At 37.4% G+C, this 27,128-nt stretch overlaps 2 protein-coding genes and 1 long non-coding RNA gene across 7 annotated transcripts in view; 1 reads left to right on the top strand and 2 right to left on the bottom strand.

Moving 5' to 3' along the window:
• LOC306641275 (uncharacterized protein C10orf67, mitochondrial) overlaps window positions 1–27,128 on the bottom strand; it is a 169,159-nt gene that overhangs the window by 64,094 nt on the left and 77,937 nt on the right. For all 5 annotated transcript variants that reach the window (XM_079106336.1, XM_079106332.1, XM_079106334.1 and 2 more), the window contains 3 exons: window positions 22,738–22,885; window positions 21,582–21,640; window positions 7,411–7,476 (listed from right to left, as the gene is read on the bottom strand). In XM_079106336.1, the coding sequence (XP_078962462.1) occupies window positions 7,411–7,476; window positions 21,582–21,640; window positions 22,738–22,885 (273 nt within the window). The remainder of the gene's footprint in view (window positions 1–7,410; window positions 7,477–21,581; window positions 21,641–22,737; window positions 22,886–27,128) is intronic.
• Window positions 8,752–13,588, top strand: LOC306641287. Its single transcript, XR_013758107.1, has 3 exons — window positions 8,752–9,129; window positions 10,857–10,927; window positions 13,052–13,588. It is a non-coding gene; the product is annotated as an uncharacterized lncRNA (long non-coding RNA).
• On the bottom strand, window positions 14,760–17,746 carry LOC306641274 (melanoma inhibitory activity protein 2-like). Its single transcript, XM_079106331.1, has one exon. The coding sequence runs from the start codon at window positions 16,975–16,977 to the stop codon at window positions 14,983–14,985; it is 1,995 nt and encodes a 664-aa protein (XP_078962457.1). The 5' UTR covers window positions 16,978–17,746; the 3' UTR covers window positions 14,760–14,982.

Below are 27,128 nucleotides of genomic sequence, written 5' to 3'. Positions count from 1 at the left end.
TGCTGGTAGTATTTCACTGGATAAATGTACCAAATTTTATTTATCTGTTAACAAATATCAGGGTTGTTTCTAGTTTGGGGCTCTTACAAATATAGATGCTGACAACATTTGTGTATGAGCCTTTATGTAAATATATGCTTTTATTTATCTTGGGTAAATACCTAGGGGAAGAATGGCCAGATCATATGCAGGCATAGATTTTTTAAAATTTCTTTTAACTGCTAAAATATTTTCCAAAGCAGCTGTATATTTTACATCCCTATGCAAGTCCTTGCTTGGATACATTTTATAAATATTTTCTCCTATTCCAAGTCTTGCCATTCATTTTTTGAACATTATGAACAGTGAAATTTAAAATTTTTTTTTTGATGAAAGGAATTAATGCTATTTAAGGAATCTTTGCCAAACCTGTAGTTGCTAAGATCCTCTCTTATGCCTTACTCTAGAAGGTTTGTAGTTTTAGCTATTACATCTAAGTTTTGGATCCACTTCAAGTTTTTGTTTTATTTTTATTTTTTTTAGTTGTAGGTGAACACAATACCTTTATTTTATTTTATTTTATTTTTATGTGGTGCTGAGAATCGAACCAGGGCCTCACACATGCTAGGTGAGCACTCTACCACAAAGCCACAACCCCAGTCCCAATTTCAAGTTTTTATATGAGGGGTTGAGGTTCATTTTTTGCTTAGAGCTGTCCAATTGTTCCAGCAGAATTTATTGAAAAGATTTTCCTTTACTGCTTGAATTGCCTTGATTCCTTTGTCAGAAATCCATTCACCATGTGTGAGCCAGAGTCTATTCTGGGCTTCCTATTCTGTTTCATCAATCTATATGTTTATCCTTATGCCAATACCACTTTCCCTTGACTACTAAAATTTTATAGTAAGTTTTGATACTAGGCCATATGAGTCTTACAATTTTATTCCTTTAAAAACTATTTTATCTACCCAAGATCCTATGTATGTCCATACAAATTTTAGGATAGGCTTGCTGATTTCAACAGAAAAATCTGCTGGGATTTGATAGAGCAATTTGGAGAGAGCAACAAGCTTAGTAATATATGTCCTCTAAAACTCAAACATAGTATAACTCTCTAGCTATTTGAGGTTTTTATTTCCCTCCACAATATTCTATGTTATCTGCTGTACCAGTTTTGCATACATTTTGTTAAATTCATCCAAAACTTTTTCATATTTTTGATACTATTGAGAAGGATTTCAAAATGTCAATTTTTGATTATTCATTGCCTATATATAGAAATACATGATTTTTGTATCTTGAGTTTTGCATCCTTGCTAAAATTCACTTACTAATTTGGGTAGGTTTTTTGTTTTTGTTTTTGTTTTTTTTTTGTTTTTTTTTTTTTTTTTTTGGTAAATTTCTTAGGATTTCCCACATAAATGATCCTGTCCTCTAGGAATAAAAGTCTACTTTTTCCTCTCTAAACTGGATGGCAGTTATTTCCTTTCCTTGTATCACTGCACTGGTTAGGACCTAAAATACAATGTCAAATGCAAGTAGAAAGAGCAGAAATCTTTGTCTCATTTATGACCACAGATTTATAACCTTTAGTCTTTACCATGAAACATGAAATAGCTGTTTTTTGTCATCTTGAGGAAGTACATCTCTACTTCCAGTTTGTTAAAGAGTTTTTAATCACAGTGGATACTGGACATTCATAAGATATTTTTCTGCATGGTTCTGCCCTCTGGTTCCAATGTCTTACACCCTTCCCATGAGCAAGATACACTAATCTTCATCCTACGCTTCCCAAAACCTCACCCTACTATAGCATTAGCTGGGATGCTGGGATCTCTTTATCTAAATCAGGTGCAGATAAAAATGAGGCTCTTTGAGGACAGTCTCTCTTGATCCAAAGCCCCAGGAACTAAAGAGACAAGCTATTTGTCTCCACACAGCCATCATATCAAGGTAGGACATAGGATCAGCACTAGAGACTCTACATGCTTCCTAAAGGCAAAGAATGAGAGCAAACTGCAATCACTGATGCATAGTAATTTTGAAATCCAACTAGGCATACATGGCCATATCCCACAACAATAAATAATGTAAGAAAACTCCAACTTTTGAACTCCATGAAATTGTTTCTCTCCCTATTGTTTATCACACATGCTTCCTTATCTCTGACTGTGTGATATTCAATGGTCCTTATAATTGTAAGGGAGAATTCTGGTAATTCTCTGAGGCTCAAGACTAAAGTAATTTCCTGCGGAGAGTACTTTCATTGGCTTCTGTCAGAGGTCCTTCCTGTTCATGTAAAACTAAACTGAGGGTTTTGGATTCCTTGGATACAAACTCGAGTTGCAAACCGACTGGGAGCCCTAACTACCTTTAAAACCTCTCAGGAAGAGACTGTTCAATATGGAAGCAGCTTTCCCTTGTAATCCTCTGAGTATTGAAGAGGTATTACCTCTGGTTCACATTCACTTTACAGAAATGACCTATTGGTTCTCAGCCTAACGTGAGAGATCACTGTTGATCACCTCTATACACACAAACACACACACACACACACACACACACACACACACACACACACACACACCACAGTCTGTAGCATGCCCTGAATTGTGACTTTTGTTTAGCACAGATTAGCAAATTCCCATTAGGCAAACAGCTTGGGACACTCAGTGGACCTCTAGGGTTTCCTTTGATGTTTGACTTTAACATGTTTGAGAAATTCCTCTCTCCCCTGTCTACTCTCTGATGCTTTCACAAAGGTGTTTGTAAAATTTTATCTAAAATATTTTTGGATTTTTCTAGTGGAGTTGGTTTGAATGCTTAGATCACTTGATAATTTCTTCTAGTAACCAATATCATTGTGATCAATATTAAAAAGTTTGGGCTTTGAATTTCAATTCTGTCTCACAATCCTCTCAATTACACTGGCTTTGATACATGAACTTATGTCCATTTGGAATCCCTGAACTAATAAGAAATTTCCAGGTCTCTAGCCATTGGGGTGACAAATCATCCTGGTTTCCAGGACTGAAGTGTTTCCTGGGAGTAGGACTTTCAGTGCTAACCAGGATGAGTTGGTTCCTCTATCGTGATCATTGTCGTACCTTCATACCTTCATACCTTACTAACGGGAACAGATAAACCCGTGGCCCAGTATCTCCTCCATTTTCATTCTTTTGGTTGGTCAGTGAGATGGCTCAGCAGGAAGGAAGTGAGTCTCTGAGCAGCTGCTGATACTGATGGCTTTAGTGCCACCTCTCCTAGCTCAATTCTGGGTACTTTTCCTTTTAGGAAGACATTTCCTGACCAGGAAGCTCATTGTAATGCAGTGAACTATATGGTCCCAGTTCTCTTTCCAAATTTCTCTATAAATTTACAAAGAGTTATTGGAAGTGGAGTCCCTTTCCTGCAGTACTTTCTGTGATTCAGCCTACCCAAGTTTACTTTTTGGTTGGTTAATAAAAGGTCAAGGGAGTATTTTCTTCTTGTTACTGTCTTCTTGTAAGTTTTTCATCAGTATGGTTTATATCTACATCATGTTTTAGCAGTATGTTTGCCAGTGTCCCTTGCCAACCAACTAGGAATATAAGCGCACAGCACTACAAAGTACCCACAGGAAACAGCCTAACATTGTTGACAGGTTGAAAATTTCCTCAAATAGGAATCTGGGATTTTCTGAATGAGCTCAGTATTAATGACTTATGTTCATCAAAAGGTATTATTATAACATTGTAAATGTGATGTGTCAAGGAAAAGAATCAGTGAATAAATGAGAAGGAAGAGGATCAGAATCATAAAAGGACAAAGATATTTAACTTAACAACACCTAGTCAAGGGTATTTCCTGATTAAATAGAGCAGCAGATCTCAATGCATGGCCTAAGGACTCGGGTCTCCAAGACTTTTAGGGGTTCTGTGAAGTCTAAATTATTTCATAGAAATATTAAGATATTTATTGCCTTTTCTTCATTCTCAAGGCCTCTTAAGAAAACAGTTAAATTTTCCAGAGTCTCTGTTATATTTAATCATGACAGGGAATGTAGAACCAGACATGAGGGTGCAAGTTTCTTCAAGGAAGTTAGATATTTTTTAAAAATTGCAAAAATATAAGAATATGTAAACATATTCTGCTTTGGAAAATATTTTTAGAAATACTATGTTATTTATGTTAGCATTGTTATTTTCAATGATTTAATAAATCATTTGATTTTCTTTTAATTTTACAGATAGCAAATTTCAACAAAGAAAACACATCTGAACCAAATGTCTTTGTCAATAATTTTTAAAAGCATAAAGGGATCCTGAGACCAAAAAGTTCGAGAACCACTGGAATAAGAAGCAGAAATCAATAGTGAAAACCACATGAAAGTTATTCTACACATTGTGAGCTACATCACATGTGTTTATCAACAGTATTACCAGCTTGCTGAACTATGTACAATTCATGCTGTTGTGTGGGTTACCATTCTCAGCTAATTGTTTTGGATATATTCATTGCTTCATTGCTCATAGCAAATATTTACATCTGCTCAGTAACAGTCACCACGTGAGGCTTTAGGGGTACAACCATGAACAGGATGCAGTTGTTGCCTTCAAGTAGCTCACTGGAAGGAATAAGACAAGTGAACCCACCATCTCTATAGTGTGTGATGAGCCACGAGAGCAGAACCAGGTGCTATGTGACATGAGGGTGGGAGCTTCTCCCAGGCTAAGAAAGCCGTAGGGAGGGAAGCTTTCCCAGAGGAGGTGGTGTCTGACCTCTGACCTGTAGGATGATTGGGAGCTAAGCAGATGCCAACTAACCAGCATGGCGGAAACAGTACCTGAGGCATCTTGGTATAAACCTCCTCATTTTAAGATGTATTTTTCTGCTGACTTCAGGTAGGGTGTATTGCTGTAAGAGTTTGGGGGGGTCTCATTCTAATGAACTTTGAACCTCTGCTCAAGGAAAGTCTTCCTTTTTCAAGATCTGCCCTTTGCCTCTGACTTTATAAGTAGATCATGGAGGTTAAGCAGGGCTACCAGATGTCTGGGACTGTGTGGAGGACATTTGACTGATTGGTAGGTAGGGACCACAAGGTCAGTAGGACTTGCTCCTCTGCTTGCCATGGCATACAGGGATGCAGTCACACACAACCATTATTCCTGTTATGCTGGTATTAAGGGCCACTATTCCAAGAACTTCAATGTCAGTGCAGGTTTGCACAGATCACAGGAAGCATCCCAGCTAGATGGCCAAATGCTGACACATCACATACAACAGGACTGGGCAGACTTGAAGCATGCCAGGAAGGGAACTCAGACATCAGGAACTCATTTATGGGAGCAAGTGAATGTAGTGGTCACATGGTGCTGGGCCCCCAGAATGGAACTAGAGCAACTCTGAACCTCCCTCCTAGATTGAGTCTGGATTGTTCTGAGAAACCACATGCACTGGGATGAAGGAAACTAGGTCAGGAAGAGTTCAGTTGTGGTACTTGTCTGATGAGGACCCTCTCTCCTGCTTTTGTTAACTTCAAGATAAATAATAGCCACTCGGCCTAAGAATTATAGGAAGATACAAAATTATTTACTATGCTTCCCCCAAAACCAATCTAAAAATGCACTCAAAATCCCATTGCTTACTTATTTTTAAGGATCATGTCTCTTTACTACCAGCTCTTTTGACTTTTTATACTAGATTCTACTGAGAAGAGTAATAGGCAAGCATGAAACAAAAAACTTCCAGTAAGAAAATTTTTATATTTTTACAAAATGACTGGGGTTCACTCCACCTTCTTCCACTTCTCTTTTCAAGACATCCTAAATCCTAGTTTATGAAAAAAGAGGAGGGTAACACCAAACAAAGGAGCCCAAAGAGCAATAAAGCCAGTCTCCCTCCAACTTCACAGTAGAATGCCTTAGGGGAGAGAGGATGGGAGAGAGTGACCTCCCCAGGCCCAAAGCAGGAACACCATAGAAATCCCTCTACTGAAAACATGAAACCCCAAACTAGATCTAAGCATCCTGAAGGCACTTGCGCTGTTGTGGGGTTTGAGACATAGCTTTTGCTGCTTGGCAATGAGTTTGGGGCTCAACAAACTTCTAACCAAGAAAATAAAACATGATTGCTTTCCCTGTGGGGAGTATGATAGCACCCAGAAAATGATTATAGTTAAAAAAAAAAAAAAAGGCAAAGTAATTCAAAGGGTATCAGGTCTGCTCCTAATAAAGGCACACATCCATCAAATGAGTAGCTTAATTTCTTCTCTGTTGCCCTAAGAAACCAGCAATATAACATTTGCTTCCCACCCTATAAAAACAATTTTCCTGTTTTAATGACAGCATTGCACACATTTGGTTTGGGAAGCGGAGCTGGACTTTGCAAGAGTGGCAGAGGGGGGTACCGGATACGGATAGAAGAAATCGACCCAGTAGACTCACATTACGGGGACTATTTTAACGTGCCAGGTATTTAAAAGGAAAGGGTTCAAAATAACATATTGGTTAGCACATGGATTTTGTGAATAGCTGACCATCATTTTTTGCCCGTCGCCTGCTTTCCCAAGTTGGCTTCATAGAAGGCTTTATTGTAATCCAGGAGCATTGTTTCCATTAATTTCTATGACAAGGAACCCAAAACACAGGGTGCTGAGAGCAACAAAACAGAGTTGGGGAAACAGTCATGACTTGGCACAAAGTCTGACAGGCTGGAAAGAAGCAAACGTTTCAATATCTGCAGTGGTGTTGATTTCCTGTGAACAACCTTTTCTCTTCTGAACAGGATCATATTCTTTTCAAGCACATTTAGAACGCAAGTCAAGCTGTGTTTTATTTTTTATTATAATAAACACAGTCAGTTTACTGTAACAAAGACATACTAGTGGTGATCAGTTGAAAGCCCAAGTACAACACCATAAGCTGGGCGGGGGGCTGGAGTGGGGGCCCCGGGGGTGGGGAGTCAACTGATAAAATAAAAGACCAGCCGTCTGGAAAGTTCTCTTAAAAGAGCATAAAAAGGCAGTGTTTTCTTATGAGACTAACACAGAATGCCAAAATATCCACTGGGCTCTTTTGTTGTTGCTGTTGTTACTTATGGCAATTTGTAACTAAAAATAGAAAATCCTCCCCAATATTGGGCTCTCACATTTGTTTTTGTTTTTAGATCTCTGCAATAAAATGAAAAAACTTTGGAACAGTATTTTAAATGGTGATACTAGTTCTTGTGTAAGCTTCTACCGCCTCATAAATATATTGATTATATGGCTACTCAAACCCTTTTCTCAAAAATGCTTATTTAAAACTGTTTATCGTGCATGCACTCCCATTTTGGACAAAGGCCGAATGAATAATTCACTATAAACAGTTACAAATTGAGTATATGAAAGTTTTGTGATCAAATTACAGTCTTGAGTTCAAATTCATTAGGAAGAGATGTAAATCATCTTACCATATCTTGAACTACTGATTTTTCACATTCGAGTTCATATCTTAATCTTTCTCTGCTATCCATTAGCTGAAATAGAGAAGAATATTACATTTTAATTCAAGATAAGAACAGAACATCTGAAATTTTGCCTCTATAGAATTTGGTAAAACATATTCTGATGTAAGAATGTGGTCAAGGGAAAAATTAAATTTTCACAATTATGTTATAATACATTATTTTAGGATTATTATATAAGCAAACAAATGTACACAGAAAATGCCAATATATTTTTTTATAATCTTCACCCCACCCTATTCACAAATGTGACATCAGTACCATTATAAAGCAAGTCCTAGTCTGTTACAATAAGTAATTTTGCTTTGCTCTTTATATGACCCATTTCTTACTTAGTTTTTTGTGTTATATTTATGTTCATTTCAAGCCTATTCATACTGATTGAAAATGGCCATCAAAGCATATACTTTACTATTATATCCATGTGACCTGCACAGTATTTTAAATAATTCATTTATGTTGTGATGGGCTGACAGATCTGACTCCATGAGAATGTTATAGGCCAGACTCTAAGGGAAATGACTAAACAGACTCCATTTTGCTCTGAGACTCCACATTATGTACGAAATAAGCTTCTCCCATGGGAACACCCCACCTCTGTCCCCATCATCAGTTACTTGGTGTAACATGTTCAATAATATACAATGGCAACTCCTATGTAGTAAAGAATTGCTCTCTTTTGATTCCTATTGCTCCTAAACAATGTACCATGTGAACAGTGACTGTGTGGATGTTAGTAACCATTCTTCAGTTTGTACCTAGGTAAGGGTCATTTTGACCCACTTCCCCTCTGTCGATGATCTCATGATGTTAGTTTGTAATTTTGAATCATAGCAACAGACACTTATGATTGATGTGATTTTTGGTATAAAAACCCCTACAACCTGGTGGTCGGGGCTGTTCTCCCAATAGCCATTTTTGGGGCATTGTGTGAGACAGTCAGCCGGCCAGCTTAATAAAGACTCTCAAATTTGGACTTCTCAGTGGTGATCTGTCTGTTCTTAAGTTGAGCCCCATAACATTTGGAGGCCCTAACGAGATCCTCGCTGCCTGGTGGGCAACCACTGCTCACCACTGACCTGGGAACTCCTGCGGAGGGGAGAGGCCACAGCGTTGCTCCTAGGGGAAGACCTCTGAGAGACGTTCCTCAGCCCCAGGCTGCATGGTGTGTGGAGCCTGCCCCAGGACTGGACTAAATTCTCTGAGACAGTCACCTGTTTCTGCACCCCTGGGGGACCGGTAAGTCTGTTTCTGGCAGATCTGCATCTGGGGAAGGCTGGACGCAGCATTACTTCCCAAGTCCAGGACTGGCAAGACGTTGCTTAGTCCCTCTGGTCTGGAATCTGGAGTGGCCACTTGTCCGTGTCTTTGGTGTTTTATCTGTTCTGTGTTTGTCCTTTTCTGTTTTTTGTTGTCTTTAAGCGTAAGCATGGGTCAGTCTCCCTCACGTCAGTCATGTGCTCCCCACCAGAGCATGTTAACTAATTTCCAGGAATTCCAGAAGAGAGCCAGTGACTACGGAACCCACTGCAATGTCTTTTCTCTCTCTAAATTCTGTGAGAAAGAATGATCAACTTTTGAGGTCAGATGGCCCCCTCAGGAGACCACTAAATTGTCTTTGGGCAACCTGAACATCCTGATCAAATGTTTTATAGTCAAATTTGGGTTAAAAAAAATGGTTAAAAATGTTTTTAGCCATGTTTGCTTACATTAAGATGTAAACTGCTGCCAATAGGAACTTCCAACTATTGGAGTTGGTCCACCAAAATGCCAGGTTAAAATTCTGGTGGCTGCTATCCAAGAGACCAGAAAAACCGGTTTAGAACAAGACCCCAACCTGAGGGGTCTCTCCCAGGAGACAATGGAAGCAACTCCCTTGCTGTCTCTTCGGGAAACTCTTTCAGGGAAGGATAGGGCATAACCTTTGTCTATATTCTCTTAATTCCTTTTCATCTCTGATGAGAGGGACCACATCAGGATATAGGCAAAAAAGACTTAAAATTCTATCTTTTTGAGTTCATAATTTTGATCTGGTGTACCTAGGTTAATTTTTGATCAGACCTATTTTATCCAAGTATAAAGTTTTCTTAATGCTGTTTCATTCAAAGTCCAGTTTACAAGGGTTAACTCTCAGTCTAATGGGTTTTTAAAAAATAAGCTATAAGGTCTTTGTTCATCTGTTTATGTACATGTACAGTCTGGTGTATTGTCATGTCTATATATATTTGGTACCAAAATTGACATATGAGCTCATAAACTGAAATTTTAAGAAATGGATCCAAATGCTTTTGATTTACATGATTTAAAAGATTTTTAAGTTGGGTAAACAAAAATATGGCTTTCAAGTTACTAACAGTTTTATTTCCAGATGGTCAAAAAAATAAATAAAATGTTAATTTTATAAAATGTCTAATATCAATTGTTTCTAGGTTTTTCGTCAACAGGAAAGAAATACAATTCTCTGACTCAATACAATCCTCTGATATCTTGGTTTTAAAAAAAATAACTAGATTTAATATATATGGGGTTGATAATGGATGTGTTTGTTAGAGACATTTGATTGGTTTAAAAAGTTAAAATGCTAACTGTTAAATATAACATCAAGTACTCCTAGCTCCTTAAATTCCACAGGGTAACATACCTAAAACAATTCTGGTGTTTTCATACATTGGTAAATAAAAAAAGGATTTAAATTTACTTTGTGTTATCACTGAAAACATGGTTACTAAAAATCTTAACAGGTATTATTCTATATAAAGGATCCAAAAGTTTCAACTGTATTTAAATAGAGTTCTATAAGTAACAAAGTATTTCATCAGATTAAAATGGAGTAATTTATCTAAATTCAGAAATTTATAAGGGTTCTTTCAGAATATAAATTTTAAAAAGGGGATCAACAGATTAAAACATTATAAGGTTTTAAATATAAAAATATATTTAGTAAAAAATGTCTCTAGGTAAAAATGTCTTTATGTGATGAAATAAAACTGTAATACAATTAAGTAAACAGTAAGAGGGTCTAATTAAGAGATTAAAAAAGTGTAAATTAAGGATAAATTTTAAAAAAGGTTTATGTGTATATATAAGTAAAACTATTCAAGGTTTTTTCCTAAAGTCAAATATTAATATACTAATATAAACCAAATTTCAGTCTATATGCTAAAACATTAATTTACTCTTAACATTGTATCTGTTTAGTTTTATTCCCTAGAGCAACTAATCTTAAAAATTGGGGGTTTATACAACTCTGGTTAAACAGTAACTGTTAGAGTATTGTAGTACATTATAAAGTCTAAATTTTCTTTAAAAGTTAAACATGGTTAATAAAAAAATCAATGTAATTATGATTCTATTACTCTTATTCATATACTAAATGTGTTCATATCTTCCAGGTATACAAATTTTTAAAAGGTTTAAAAGAACATTTTATCAAGCTGGTGTTCTCCAACCTAAAGTTGTAATGGTAATTTTAAGTTTATCAAAATAAGAAATTTTATTGGGGATTTATTTATATCATTTAGTGTTCTGTAAATGGACGACCTGAACCTTATGCTACCTTCTGCACTGGGATAAAAATGTAAATGTATTTCTAAAAGATAATGAGAGTCTGATCTGTTTGAAGGTTAATTTCATGAAACAGGAAAACATTTTGCCACTTTACTACACACAAAGAAGGTTAAAAGCTCTCTCTGCTTTCTTTGATTCATGTTTTAGGTGTAATATTGTACTGTGTTAATTAACATTTATGTAGAATTAGGAAACAATACATGAAAACTTTATAAGATGATATTTAAAAAAATATATAAAGATTACCTTTAGAACTAGACCATTTTACCAAAGATTTATGAAGATCCCTGACTTACCTGAGATAAGGTTCTGCCTCCCACCTTACTACATGTTACAGTGGCTCCAAAATAAGCCAGACTTCAGTTCACTTAAAGTTATATTCAAAAGATTAGTTTTTTGTTATAAAATTACTGTGATCTCAAACAGGGGATATAATATATAGCTCAGCCAGAATTTAAGATAGCTATTACACAACTAAATATGTTTTGACTATGGTTAATTCCATTTTGTATTTTCCTTGTAAACTCTGTAACTGTTGACTGATTAATATTTTACAGAGGTACTGCTTCAAGAACAATCTAAATTAATTTGAGATAATAAGCCATCACCTATAAAACAGATAATATAGACCCTAGTTTAATAAAAGTTGGTAAATAACTATAAAGTCATAGACATTAAAGTTAATCCCAGTACTCTTACTGTATGACTGGTGAAACTGACTTGCTGGATGTTTAAGATCAAAACTTAAAGATTGTGATTAAAATAAAGGGGCCAAGAGAATCAATATTTGACTCTTGCCCTCAAAGTCAGCCTAAATCCAGGGAACAAGAGAACTTCTCTAAGGAGCTTTGCAAATGATCAGGGAGTTTATGAGACCACTAGAGGATGAGAAGCCAATCAGTGCACCTGCTGCAGAGGAGGGTGATCCTTGGTAAAGGGAGCCATCCCTAATGCTTCCAAAGGAAGCCACCTCATTAAGAAGACCCTACCAGGTGAATGGCACTAAAGGAACTAAGAAGCTGCTTTCAAGTTCCCCAAGAGTGACCCCTGTGGGAACTCAGTTGACTGTTAATGGCAGATAGGAACAAGGTCAATTTGACAAGATTGGTCTTAAACACCTAGCAGATCAGTTATAACTAAAACACAGTCATTCCTGGACATTTTAAAAACAAAACAATAGTTATTTTAATGTAACTTAAGATGTACACTTGTGTTAGCCCCCAAAATAAGTAAAACTGGAGGTAACAAAAAATATTCTTAGACAAAAATGCCTGATAACTATCAAGAGAAACTGCCAGAGTTATAAGTTTTAAGTCAGTTTAAGGCCTACAGATCTTTCTAACCTCTGATACAGGTAGACTTAATCAACGTTTGCTAGTATGATTCTCTAACCCTAAGTAACAAAAATAAAGGGATCTCTACTAAACAAAGAGATCATATCAATAAAAAGATATTTTACAAAAATCAGATGAGAGTAAGTAACTTAACTAATGTTGTGTTTACATTCCTGATAACTCCGACAGTGTTAAGATTTATAATTAAGGCCTTATCCTCTCCAGCCTTGTTAGACTTTGCTAGGCCATTTATGTAAACAATGTCTCAGTTCTTCCACCTCCTGGTAAGAGATTATGAATTTCTATCAGCTTCATGATATTCATTGACATGTTCCAGATGCTATTTATTTTGTACTCATGGTTTTTCGTTTCTTTCATAGAACAAGACTTTTACCCCTAGAAAGGAACTTTTTACTGCTTGCCCCACCCCACATCACCCCCTCTCAGCTCAATCGCCCTTTTTCCTTACAGCAGTAAAAAGTTCCTAAAATTAGAGGGGTAATAATAAAAATTTTAAAAAGACAGTCAATATAAATAGGTAAATTGGGTTAAATCGAAAAATAAGGGCCAGTTTGGGTCCAGAAAGTTGGAGGCAAATGACCTCTGAGACATTAAAATGTTAATGCTTCCAGAATCCTTCCTCCACCCTTACCAAGAACCTGCTCCTGCTCTAACATGTGGTTAAGTCTCTCCAACAGGTTCAACTTATGAGAGAACCAGCCCCAAGAGACCACTGATTTCCAACACCCATTTCAGTCAGAAGACTATGTCTACATCAAATTGTTCCAGAAAGGACTAACACCCAGCTGAAATGGAAGGGACCTTACAACATGGACTCATCACATCTGAGTTAAGACAACAGAAAAATGAACAGCCCTCAGAGATCCCAACCACCATCTAAAGATAAGACTGAAAAAAATGTTAATCATGTTTTTTTTTCTCTTGCTTGGACTATGTCAGGAATATGAAATATGTTAGAGACAGAATCCAGTCTGTTAAGCTAAAAGTGTTGCACACTCACTGCAATCACCTACACACTACTAATGAATCAATGATTTGATTATGTACATAAAACCAGTGGGGAATGTGATGGGCTGACAGATTTGACTCCATGAGAATGTTATAGGCCAGACTCTAAGGGAAATGACTAAACAGACTCCATTTTGCTCTGAGACTCCACGTTATCTATGAAATAAGCTTCTCCCATGGGAACACCCCACCTCTGTCCCCATCATCAGTTACTTGGTGTGACATGTTTAATAATATACAATGGCAACTCCTATGTAGTAGAGTTGCTCTCTCTTGATTCCTATTGCTCCTAAACAATGTACCATGTAAACAGTGATTGTGTGTATGTTAGTAACCATTCTTTAGTTTGTACCTAGGTAAGGGTCATTTTGACGCACTTCCCCTCTGTTGATGATCTTATGATGTTAGTTTGTAATTTTGATTCATGGCAACAGACACTTATGATTGATGTGATTTTTGGTATAAGAACCCCTACAACCCAGTGGTCAGGGCTGTTCTCCCAATAGCCATTTTTGGGGGCATTGTGTGAGACAGTCAGCTGGCCGACTTAATAAAGACTCTCAAATTTGGACTTCTCAGTGCTGATGGGTCTGTTCTTAAGTTGCGACCCATAACACTGCAATGTGTGATCTTGGATTTTTGTTTCTTTTTCTCTTACTTATGGATTCATGTGCATGGATATTATACCTGGTTCTGCCGAACTGTACTTAATTCCCTCTCACCTCGGTTTTCTCTATCAGTTCATACCTCAAAACTTATGGAAACGCTTTGACATTTTTTTTCAAGTTTCATTTTTAAAACACTTTAAAAATTAAAACATTGTATATATAGCTAAAGTCTTCCCGAAAGCAAAACAAAGACTAGGTCACTCCCCATATCAGTGAACCACAGCAGAATGCAAATCTTAATTTTATGAAAATGGGCACAAAATAAACAAGATATAAGGGAAAATGGGGATAGGGTGAGCTTAAATTGTGGTTTCCAATTCCTAAAAATTTTCTGAGAACTGAAAAACTTTTTTCATTTTTGAAATCTCCTGTTAAATGACATGTTCAGTCATGTTTTCTTATTTATTCTTAATTATGCTCTAGTTATTCTTTATATAATGGAAAAACTCATTTTATTAGTATCACCAATGCCAAAAACTTTAAAACAATTAAAATATCTCATAAAGCATAAAGATACTTTCACATTTGCGACAATCATAGCAAATATATTTCTGGTATCAAGGCACAGTCTTTGAAGTTTAAAATATCCCCAGCTGCAAGATTATGTATATAAAACTCCCATTGTTAAGTCATAGTGGATTAATCAAATTAAAAGTTATACTACAAAATGGAAATAATTTACTCCTAAGATTCATATTTAAATCATCTTTATTTATATAATGTTATCCTAAGAATTTTAATTTAATTAAGCTTCAGTTGGAGCAAAAATACAATAACTAAAAGCAGTTAAACTAAAAATAAGAGATGTCATATTTTGAAGAGATCAAATATATTGTCAGGATTCATGTTGTAGTTCTGGATGTTCAACAGCAGGCTCATTTGAAGGTGGAATCAACCCTGAAGGGAACTCGCTTCTCCTCTCAGAATGTGGGGGTAGGGGGGAAAAATCCAGCTCTTGGTGGAGGATAATGAGCAAAACGCCTCAGTGAATAGACATTTTTGCGTTGGACTGGAGGTGGTTCTCCTGGTTCCGATGGTCTTCCATAATAAGAATCATATCCATGTTGCCGTTGTAGAAGAGAAGGTGGATCAGAATATGGTCGGCCTGGTGGAGGGATCATCATCTTACGTTCCAGTTCCCATGGCGATGACAGGGGCCCAGTGCCAACAGGTGCTCTGTGAGGATCGCTTACTATACCAGAGCTTGATTCTCTTCTTTTATTGTTAATCTGAAGGTCCAGAGGATCCTCTGGGCCTCCTGAGCCTCTTCCTCCTTCCCCTGGATGTAAAGGTGACAATCTGAGTGGACCCTTCTTCTCCGAAGGAAAAGCTCTCATTTCAGATGAAGGTCCACTCAGTGGTGAGGGACCATATGGGGACTGCCCTCTAGCAAATGCTGTATTCAATAGATCAGGTGCATATGGACCTTCTAAAAGTTTAAATTGAAGCTCCATTTCCGTTAACTTTTGTCTCTTGTGAGCGTTTACTGTCTTGAAATACTTCAGGTTTTTTTCAGCTCTCCAAGCTGCCAACGCATTATCACGTGCTTTTTTCTCATAGGATATACTCCGCCTCTCATAATAATGAACGATGGTATCCAACTCTTCCTCAAGATCTTTGGCTCCATTTCTGTAGGTCTCCAGCTCTTTAGCTGCACGGTTGATCTTTCTCTCAACTTCGGAAATCCTCTCCTCTTCCTCTAACTGGCGCTTTCCCCCTACTATTAATTTCCTGTGGAGTTTCACTGTATTCTCTTGATGTTGTTCCATTGTTACTTTAAATTTCTCCTGAAGCTTCTGATTCTCGTTTTCAAGCTGCATGTTTTCTGACTGTAAAGATTCTTTTTCCATCTGAAGATTTTTAACACATTCTATCAGATCTTCTTTTGTTTTATCTACTTCCGATAATAAAGTGTAAATTTGATGTCTTTCTCCTTCTAAGGTTTCTAAGGAGGCATTTAACTCAGCTGCATAAACCAGCTCCTTCAAGGTTTCTTTTGGCTGATTTCCTAAGTGAGCTCCAATTTCTGATTCACTCTTCCTCTCCAGCTCCAAGTTACCATCACCTGTTAGGTCTTCTCCAGGCACAGGGGACTGATCTTTGATCTTCAGCAAGCGTTCAGTCAGAGACTTAATGTGATTTTCTTTATCACTTAGAACTTGTTCTGCCTTTCCTTTAGAATCTTCGAATGTTACTTTCTGTTTTTTAAGGTCACTCACTTTTTCCTTCCATACTTCAGCTTCCTGTAAAAGGTGTTTCTGGCTTTCCTGCAGTTGGTGATTTTCATTCAGAGCCTCTTTTATTGCTACCTTAAGGTCTTCTTCATTCACTTGGAATAGTCTTAAGGTTGTTTTAGCTTCAGCTACTTGTGATATGAGGGATTTTGATTCCTCTTCTAGGGACTTTATCCTTTTTGATATATCTCCCATCAATTCATCCTGCTCAGAACGTTTAGATTTCTCTTCTTTTAGCTTTTTTTCTAGAAAGAGTGTTTTATCCTCAAGTTTAGTTTTGGACCTATTCAGCATTTCATGTATCATCTCCAAATGTTGCACTTCTCTTGATGCCTTCTCGGGATTGGCATCCTTGAAAGACAACTGTAAGCCTTCATGCTCTTTTTGAAGAAGGCTAACTTTATCAAGTAATTTACATTTTTCCTCAATTAGTTCAGAAAGTTTTAGAGCAAGCTTTTTTTCTCTCTTCACATAAAGCCTGCTTCTAACAGACTGAACACTTCTCCACAAAAACAAGAGAACAGTAAAAAATCCAATAGCTGCACATATTACCAGCTCCAGCCGAAAGGCATCAGGATTAGGGCCTGGTCTTCCATCTTCAGGCAATGCTGGCGCAACCCTGAATATTTTTTCCAGACCCAGGTCCCAGTAAGACTGAGGGGCGGCCTTTGGCCCCTCCATCTCGCCAAAACTACCTTAGCAACTACATCCTGCCCAACCACGAAAATAGGCTGCGGACACTAGACTTTGGGTGGGAGCCCAAACCTGCACCTGCCACCAAGCCGATCACTAGGAACAGAATGCCTGAGGTGGGTGGGGAGCCAGGCAAACCGGGCCCAATGGGCTTTGTGACTTCACTGCCCTGTGACCTCACTGCCCCGCCCAGCCCCTCCTCCTCCGCTATGTCCCGCCCACACCCCAAGCCGTGCAGGTTCAAGCTGGTCCCACTGGAGCCCGCTTGCTGCCCACCCCTCTGGTTTTGGCCAGGCCACCATGGCGCTTATTAAGCACTACTTATTCTGTGCAGTCAAAATATCATCCAGTTGATATAACTAAAATTCTAAACCTTAGTAAACTTTTTTGTAAGAGCTTAATGCTGTACATTTATATTTGTACCACATGCCCTTTTGTTTTAATGACTCATTCCTTTCTGTCCCCTCCCCTTTCCTTCCTGTTTTCTTTTCCCTTCCCTCCCTTTCCTTTCCATCCCTGTCCTTTTCTTGCAGTGTTGGGGGTTAAACTCCAAGGCCATGTGCATGCTAGGCAAGCTCTCTACCTCTGAGCTTCATCCCCAGCCCTGTTGACACTTTCTATGGGAGTAATTTGGATTACTTCTGTAGAAAAACTCTCCTGTGAGACTATTTGAAAAGTAACTTTAGAAGAGTTTCTAACATGGGCACAAATTAGTTATGACAAGTTATTTTTTTAAAGTACAACATATCTAATGTTTTTAAAAGGGGCATAAAAAGAGCTGTTTTTCATATCTGTTTTTCTAGACTAGTATTTAAGGCACTTCAAAATCTTTTTTCAGATGTTCTTTTCTTTTGACTTCTCATAGGACTTAGAAACTTTGTATATGAAAAGTAGACTCATATACCCAAGGGATTAAAAATATACATATATACACACACAAAGGTTTTCTAATAACTGAATAAAGTATGTTTTTCAATTTCCTTTTAAAATAAACAAAAATTAAATTAAAAATTCAGTTCTACATGAAAGACCTCTGCAACAAAAATTATAGAACATTGAAGAAAGAAACTGAAGAAGACACTAGATGATGGAAAGGCCTCCCATGTTCATGGATAGGCAGAATTAATGTTGTTGAAATGACCATATTACCAAGAAGTAACATAGAGATTCAATGCAATCTCCATCAATTTACCGATGACATTCTTCAAAGAACTGGGTAAAAACGGTTCTAAAATTCATTTGGAAGAGTAAAAGACCCAGAGTAGCCAAAGCAAGTCTAAGTGAAACAAGCAATACCTGACTTTAAATTATGCTACAGAGCTATTGTAACAAAAACAGTATGGTACTGATATAAAAACACACACATAGACTAATGGTACAGAAGACACAAAGACAAACACACAGACACACAGATACAGTCATTTGATCCTTGATAAGGGCTCCAAAAACATATATTTGAGAAAAGACAGCTTTCTAACAAATGGCACTGGGAAAACTGGTTATCCTTATGTAGAGGAATGAGATTATATTCTTATGTCTCACCCTGTACAAAAGCCAATTTAAAATATACCAAATACTTAGGAATTAGACCATAAATTTTGCAATACTTAGGAGAAAACAGAGAGATCACTTCAACATACAGGTGCTGGCAAAAACTTCCTTAATGGGGGGTCCCAATTAGAATACGATATATTCCACGTATATATGATTTTATCAAAATGGATTCTACTGTCGTGTATAATAACTAAGAAGAACCAATAAAAACAAACTTCTTCAGTATGACTCTTGAAACCCAGGAAATAAAGCCAAGAATTTAAATGAGATGGCATCAAATTTAAAAGTTTCTGTACAGCAAAGGAAAAAATTAAGAGTGTGAAGACAGAACTACAGAATGGAAGAAATCGTTAATGCCACTTTTTTTTGACAGAGGCTTAATATCAAGAATACATAAACAACTCCAAAAGCTTAACACCAAAACCATAACAACAAAAAACAAATAACTCTATCAATAAATGGGCAAATGACTAAACGGACACTTCTCAGAAGAAGAAATACAAATGGCCAACAAAAACGCTAACAAACACTCAACATATTTAGCAATTAAGGATATGTAAATCAAAATTACACTTAGATTTAATCTCACTCCTTTGAGAATGGCAATCATCATAAATAATAATAAATACTTAGGATGTGGAGAAAAAGAAATACTTTTACATGGTTGGATTATAAATTAGTACAAGCACTATGAAAATCAGCATGGACTTTCCTCAAAAGACTAGTAATACAGCCATCATATTATCTAGCTGTACCACTCCTAGGTGTTTATCCTAAAGAATTAAGGTCAGAATGCTATAGTGATACATGCACACCCATGTTCATAGCAGCACAATTCACAATAGCCAGGTTATGTAACCAGCCTAGGTATCTGTCATGGATGAATAGATAAAGAAAATGTGGCATACGTACACAATTGCATTTTATTCAGCCATAAAGAAGAGTGAAGTTATGTCATTTGCAGGAAGATGGATGGAACTTGAGAGTATTGTGTTAAGTGAAATAAGCCAAACTCAGAAGGTCAAGGGTCACATGCTTTTTCTCATATGTGAAGCTAGAGGGGGAAAAAAAGGGAAAAGTTGTGGGTGGGATTAATTCATGAAATTAGAAGAAAGGACAGTAGAGGAAGGGGACCAAGGGGAGAGAGTATAGGAGGAAAAGGGAGGTTTCAGGGAATGAAATGACCAAATTATATGTTATGTAACAGACACTTCTGAAAAGTGTACACATATGAGTATGTAGCAATGAATACCACTATTGTGTATAATTATAATGCACCAATAAAAATATGGAACAAAAGAAAGAAAATTCAGTTCCTCAGTTGCACTGGCCACATTTCAAGTGTTTCAAGTCACATGTGGCCAGTAGTACCCGTGACCAGTGCAGTCTTGAAAGCTGAGGCAACACTTAACTGATGTAAATTCACGCAGAGTATAACCAGCCACTCAGGGCACGTCTCCTCCTAATTGATGACTTGCCATTTACAGTTTTTTTCATTTTCATTCCTTATTGTACCTCTCACAGAGTAGGAAGTTTATGTAACTCCTTTCCACTGGTGATAGTATAGACCAGTTTTAGAAATATTTACAATAAACTGGCGTTCCCTGGTAGATTAACTAAAACTAGAAAGCAAAGGTTTTATTTTTAACTGTAGAAGTCGATGCCAAGAACATTAAACTTGTCTGTTCACAGATTCTGTTGCTACCCCTGTAAAAAAAGGAATCTACACCATCGCCAGTGCAATGGGGTGAAGCACAAGGAAATAAAATCATTTTGTAGGGTTCAGTGATCACAGCAATTATCTCCCAACTGTAATCTATCAGGCTAATCATTTCCTTAAAAAACAGTTCTCAGAAGTGACCTTATATAAAATCTAAGAATATCTCAAATAGCAACATGAGACCTGGCTGAAATGTGAACCTAACCTTAGGCACATGTGGCCACTGTAATTTTGAAATGTAGTTGATGTAATAGAGAAAATGGGTTTTTAATTTTGTCTAATTTTAACTTTAAAATTGATACTTGGTTCAGTTACTAGAAAATCAATTTATTTGAAATAACCTGAGTATGACAATCTGCTTTCTCTCATGTACGTTTTTTGTTTGTTTGTTTGCTTGTTTGTTTGAGGTACTAGGGATTGAACCCAGGGGCTTTGCCACAGAGCACTATTCCTACCCCTTTTTATTTTTTATTTTGAGACAGTATCTTGCTAAGTTGCTTAAGGCCTTGATGAGTTGCTGAGGCTGGCCTTGAACTTGTGATCCTCCTGTCTCAACCTCCCAAGTTTCTGGGATTACAGGCATGCGCCACCCGGCCCAGCACCTGTATGGTTTTTTTGAACCCTAAATACATCTTCTTCCTGTTAATCCCTCAAAAAGCATTTTTCAGCATGCTCTGTATTTGTGCTCAGTCCTAGGAATATAACCAGAGTCTGAGCACAGTCTCTGCCCTCCTGGAGTATGGCAGGGAAGTCTGACCATAACCACAAAGTGTTTACAGTGCCACACAGGGGAAGTACAGGACTCAGCTCAAAACAGGGGCCCTCTGACGGCTATGGTCCTGCTGCATTAGATGCACTGGGAAATCTTGATTTTTGTGACACCAAAAAGAATTTCCTGCTCTAAATAAAGGTTTACCAGATAACATAAGTCCCATTCATTCATTTACTGAAAAGTGAACCAACATTGGATCTGAAAATAAGAGTTCTCATTCTTAGTAATATAATTCCGTTAGAACCACAAGCACAGTTTTGGATATCCCCATGTCCTGAAAACTTCAGTTCCTTACAATCAACAAGGTCACTGCTCATTTTACCCCAAATAAAAGAAACATCTATACACTTGTGTGTTTCCAAGACGAAACTCTAATTCACTACTACCCAAAAGAACAAGCAAATACCTCATCAAACTTGTATAACGGGAAATATATGACAACCTTTCTCTACATCTCAAGATACTCTGAACACAGTGTCATTTTGCCAATGGTGCTGATATTTCAATTTAAAAGAGTCATTTATCAATGTGAAAATGTTACAGTACCTTTTGAATCGTTCTCTGATCCTGCTCTGAAATCTCTTTGAGACTTATAAGTTCATCTTCTGTAAACAAAAGGAGAGAGAGGCCAACCATGAAATTACATGCGTATGCTCTGTATTCAAACTGCCTGCTTCAGGGCAGGCTGTGAAGCCACGGGCAGGCATGGTGGACGCAAGTCCTAGCAGGACTGTGACCTTCACAACTGCCCTTGACATTCACAGTCTTCTTCCTGCTGTTCAGGCGGCTGGTCAGATAGGGATTAAGAGGTAAGTTCAAGATACAAGTGTAGCTGAGGGCTGAAAGCCTTTCATCAGTACTAGCAGTGGACACGTCTGCTGTTAGTCACAGACAATACAAAACGCTTTAACAGGTGCCACTTTATAACTCAATAAGAATGACTAAAACCTGTAAAAGCATCACAGAAGAGAATCGGGATGACATTGTTATGGCATAATTTTATCCTAAAGGCACCTCATGCCATATCTCCTTTGATCAATATTTTGCCATAAATTTTGCATTCTTTGTTCATTCCCTCCTCTTCATATCATAGATTAAAGGCAACATTATGATCCTTAACTTAAATACAAAGACAACAGTTAAATGAAAAAAGTACTTTGAAACAATCTAACTTTGGTCATATAAATGTTAACTTTTAACAATATTTACGGTAGGAAAAAAGGGGGTAGAAAGTGTGCCCTTGAGAATTTATATTTGAGATTTGTATAGAAAAGCTAAAGATAATTGAGTAGTAGCACTGCTTTTTGAAGAGCTGTTTCTCTACAAAGCATATCTCTATAGGGATGCTTAAGTATTTAAATGTCATAGCTCAGATAATCAGTTAAGCGTGTGAAATAAAGTAGGAAAGTTTCTATCAGTTTATAATATTCTTAAGTGAAATAGAATACTGATGAGCACATATTTTGCAAAGGCCAATGTTTGGCTTGAAAATAACATCCCAAGGTAAGAAGACCTGGCTCAGGAGTACAAGAAATCTTTTTCTCCAAGCCACGAGTCCTATCTTAAAGCAAAAGCAAAGATGGCTATCAAATTGATCTTTTAAATGAAAATAATCAAACAAATATATGTGTGGAAAAGACAAACTTAGTTATGGATTTTATAAAGTGCACAATTTTTCTCACAAATGGTTACAAATTGTTACCTAATACTGAATTTTCTTTGATATTGAGTCGAATTTCTTCTTCCAGTTCTGCAATAACTTGAAGCAGTCTCTCATTCTCCTGTCTGTACTCTAAATATTCCTTTTCAGAGGTTAGTCTTGGAGAGCTGGTCTCTTTGGCAAAGAGGTCCTGAAAGATGGGGAATTCCATATTTCTAAGCAGGGAGCCGAGGATTTAAATATGCAACACGAGGACAATACTGATACAGAAGAGCTATCATATAATTTTCTGAATTCTATTACACACTTATAATATGAATAGTAAAAAGGAAGGAGACTAAATAGAGCTTGCTGGAAGAAAGGCTGCAGTACATTCTGTACAAAGACCACAACACATGGGGACATTTTATTGACAGGAATAATGCATATCATACTGTTTGTATGCCCTCATCATTCAGGTCAATTCACTATGGAGGCTGTGTCCGGGGAGGCAGCTGGGGCCCCTCCACCCACACTTCCCTCTGTGTGTCTAAAGTGCTGTCCGCCCGTAACTAGGCAGGCTGGGGAGACCGCGGTCGGGCAGCGCCAGGGGGTGGCAAAGTGCAAGGCTAAGGAGGGGGGCTTGTTGCCTTTGTGGCATTTCTCAGTGTCAGCGCTGCCAGTGTCTTGAGGAGCACATCACATGTCAAAGTGGTGACGTTTTCAGGCTGGGAGCCGCATGGAGCCCATCAGGCGCACGGATATCCACGCAGTTGGTTTTCTGCTTGGTGGAGGAGCCACCCAGAGGCAATTCATATTCTGAACATTAACATGGCTTTGCATGCCTGTCACACGGGGACTGTGCAGGCGTTTAATGCTATTGAAGACTTCAGTTTAAATCTCTATGCAAACAGTGATTACCTTGTAAGAAGGTTTCAGGATAACTTACAACAAAAGACTTTAAAGTTATAGTTTTAGTAAAGCAAACTCATTTACATTTTTATTATGTGCGTCTTTTGTTTAAATCTTGCCATGTCCATTATGGGAGAGGCTTTTTCTTACGCAACAGAAGCTTATTGGGACAGCCACTCTTTTTTCTTCTTCTTCTTCTTCTTGTCTGGTTCAAAGCTATTGAAAACATCTGAATATACTCCCTTATGGTTGCCTAGATTTTACTGCCACACATTTAAAAAAAAAATTAAGATGTAATGGATTGGGGAGGCTGGTGCAGAATTTAATACTTCGTCATGGTAAAATATTAAATCAATTATGCAATCTCCAAATATTAAAGTCATGTTATGATGCTAAAGGAGACAGAAAAGTCTACAGACTTTGCTTCAAAATTACTACAGTCTTAAAATAATTTTGAATTTCAAAGTAATCTTCAGGTGAATTTCAACCCATTCCTTTTACAAAATAAATAATAATAAAATGTCTACTCAAAAACAAAATATTCCTTGTAATATACTGGTTTCCTTTTGGAACTGGACTCTTATTTAACTTTAGAGATATTGGGAAGTAAATTACTTAAATATTTTTCTTGTACCGTAATGGTTCAAAACAACAATAAGTGATTGAAAGGTTTTCATAACACATTAATAAGCCCTTTAAAAAAAAACAAGTGACTTAATAAGTTATATACCTATATATCAGAGTGAGTAGGATTTAAAATATGCTGAGTTTTGCACTAAACTTGATCACAAATCCTCAAGATTTTGATTTACCATTTAATTTAACTTATTTGAGCCTAATTCATTCTTTTATAATAAATATTAGCAAGTCTACTAAGTAGTTAACAAACAAGCAACATGGTGTTCTTAATAATGGAAGAAGCCACCCCCCAAATAATAAAAACTAAAGCAAGAATCCCAGTCATAAACTTCTTGTCTCACACTGCTCAACCTGAGACCATCACAGAATGTATGTACAGACTAAAAGAATTTTTAAAAAACAAACAATACTGGCCTTCATAATTTTCCCGAACAGTGGTGGACATGGAGATCTACAGTGGACAAGCATTCAGTATAATAAACTAAAGGAAAACTATTTGAATAAAGCAGATGAATTGTAAAATGTACAACTAGCGCGACTAACCCCTAAATCTGTTATCTAGGAATCTCTCTGTATGAAAGCAAGACCCAAGGAAAACATTAAATTCAAGAGGTTTTCCTCCACTAATCAATGTACAACCCTCTTTCTCAGGAGGGTAACCTTTAGCTCTGTCCCCACCATCTGTCAGCTATAGGAACTGCAAGTCATTAACTATTCAGCCGCCCACAGCAATGAGGACACTCATTAGCAAAAGGAACAAAGGGATAGTTCTGGGCTGCTATGGTCCTCTGTTACACTCTGAGTGGCAGGTTTTGTGGTGGTGTTTCTTCTGCCATCTGCCCACATCACCAATTTTGGTTTGCTTAAACCACGAGACTCCTTTAAACTGCATTAACAAAACAAGGTTAAGATCGTTTGTGATCATTAAAAGGTGGTTGACTGGGTGTAGCTATTTTAAGTCACATTATATTCTGAGAGAGACTGTGTGTAACCCAGGATACTTCTGGAGTTTTAAATTTATTAAGAAACTTGCCATTCTCAAGTTTTGCTATCATACTATGAAAACTAGGACTTCAGGTTATTCTCTTGTGAATATTCAAAAGATAAACAGAATCATGGTTTCCAGGTTTCAGAATCCCAAAGAGAATCTTGAAAGAATCATTTCCAAAAAGAGTATCATTAAGAATCTTCCTACCTAGGGTGTGGTCCGCTGAACAGTAGCCCCAGCACCACCTGAGAACTTACTGGAAATACAGACTCTCAGGCTCCGGCCCAGCTCTAGTATGTCAGAGTCTGTATCTTTACAACACCTGCAGTGGCTCATATGAACAGTGGAGTCTGGGAAGTCCTGGTTCAGACCACTTTATGTGGCTTCTCAGCAGTTCGTTTCCCTTCTGTGATATTGGCATCTCCATTCTTCAGGCTCCACATACAATACTGGGATATCTCAATCTGATGCTGGGGGAGGAGCAGGGTTCTAATGCATGCCCATGCCTCATGACAGTCACGAGGGGAGCAGGTGCTTCCCCAATGAGTGACAACCAGGAAAGTGGCACGCTGGGGCTGCGCAGCCCTGCAGAGCTGCCACTCTTGAATGACAGCTCTGTTGCAGAGTTGTCAGCAACCAGCAGATACGTTCACTAAGGAAGGGTGAGTGGGTGATCGCTGCGCGGCTCATCGGCATGGGGGTAGGAAAGAAAAATGAAAAGTCTATTCAGTCCGGAAACTCTGATTGAAATTAAAACACACGTGCATGCACACACACGCTCTGACAGGCCAACTTCCTCCATAAGTTCTCTAGGCGATTAGTCAACAGACCAACTGGGAACCTGGAAACTACAACAGAGTGTAGTGAGGTCACATGGGTTTTCCATAGAATAAAAACTCTAAAGCTCTTCCCTTGAATGAAGTTGCTCTCAGGAAAACTCAATGTCAAGGATCTTCTCACCTGGAGATGAGGCTTCTATAACTTGAAGAGCTTCCTTTTCTGATTTCCATTTTGTCGTAAATAGAATTCAAACTGTGTATTTTATTTTACTTTTTTTTATTTTTATTTTTAGGTATTGAATCCAGAGGTGCATAACCACTGAACCACATCCTGTTTTTGTTTGTTTGTTTTGTTTTGTTTTTGTTTTTTTGTTGTGAGACAGGGTCTTGCTAAGTTGCTTAGGGCCTTACTAACTTGTTCAGGTAAACTATCTGTTTATTGAACTTGCCCTTTCCCATTATGGTTTTATCACATTTCTCTCAGAAACAATCCAGGAGAGAGATCATGACTACATATCAACTATAAACTACTTATTAACTATACAACTACTTATGGAATTTATTAGTAAGAACAAACTAGGTAATTCTGTATAATCAAATTAAGCTTGCTTATTTCAAGTCTTTTCAAGTTATTTCCAGTGTTGCTTTGAAATTTTTAATTGTTCCTCCAATTCTGTTCCAAATTGAATTGCACATTAGTTTTAATGGTATCTCAGGGGGATTTTAATACCACTAGAGGGGGCAGTTGTATAAGATGAAATTTCAAATAAGGAAGATCTAACATGTAGAACTTAGGTGGCAAGGAATTTTAGCAAATTTTATTCTTAGAAGACTTTAAAAGGTATTGTCCATATATTCATTTGCTATAAATTACGATGTACTTTTGTGGCCTTCAGATCTGGGTTGTAGAAATACACACTTGTATGCTTTGTATCACCCAGGGTCAGGAGACAGGGTAACATGTTTTGTTGGGAGAGATCTACACACCTGACTAACTAGAATTACCCTACCTTCCACAAATCTTAGAATGTTTACAGAAATTCTGATGTGGTCTCTTTGGGGCAAATTATTGTGGAATACCAAGGTTTTCTAAATGCCATTGTGATCCAGAGAACACGATGCTGACACCTGAGTGG

The sequence above is a fragment of the Sciurus vulgaris genome (genome assembly GCF_902686455.1).
Source record: "Sciurus vulgaris genome assembly, chromosome: 12".
Taxonomy (NCBI): Eukaryota; Metazoa; Chordata; class Mammalia; order Rodentia; family Sciuridae; genus Sciurus; species Sciurus vulgaris.
This window is presented reverse-complemented; position numbering and strand designations above follow the sequence as displayed.

Coding starts and splice junctions, on each gene's coding strand:
- LOC306641274 (XM_079106331.1), bottom strand. CDS start 16,977: ATGGAGGGGCCAAAGGCCGCCCCTCAGTCTTACTGGGACCTGGGTCTG.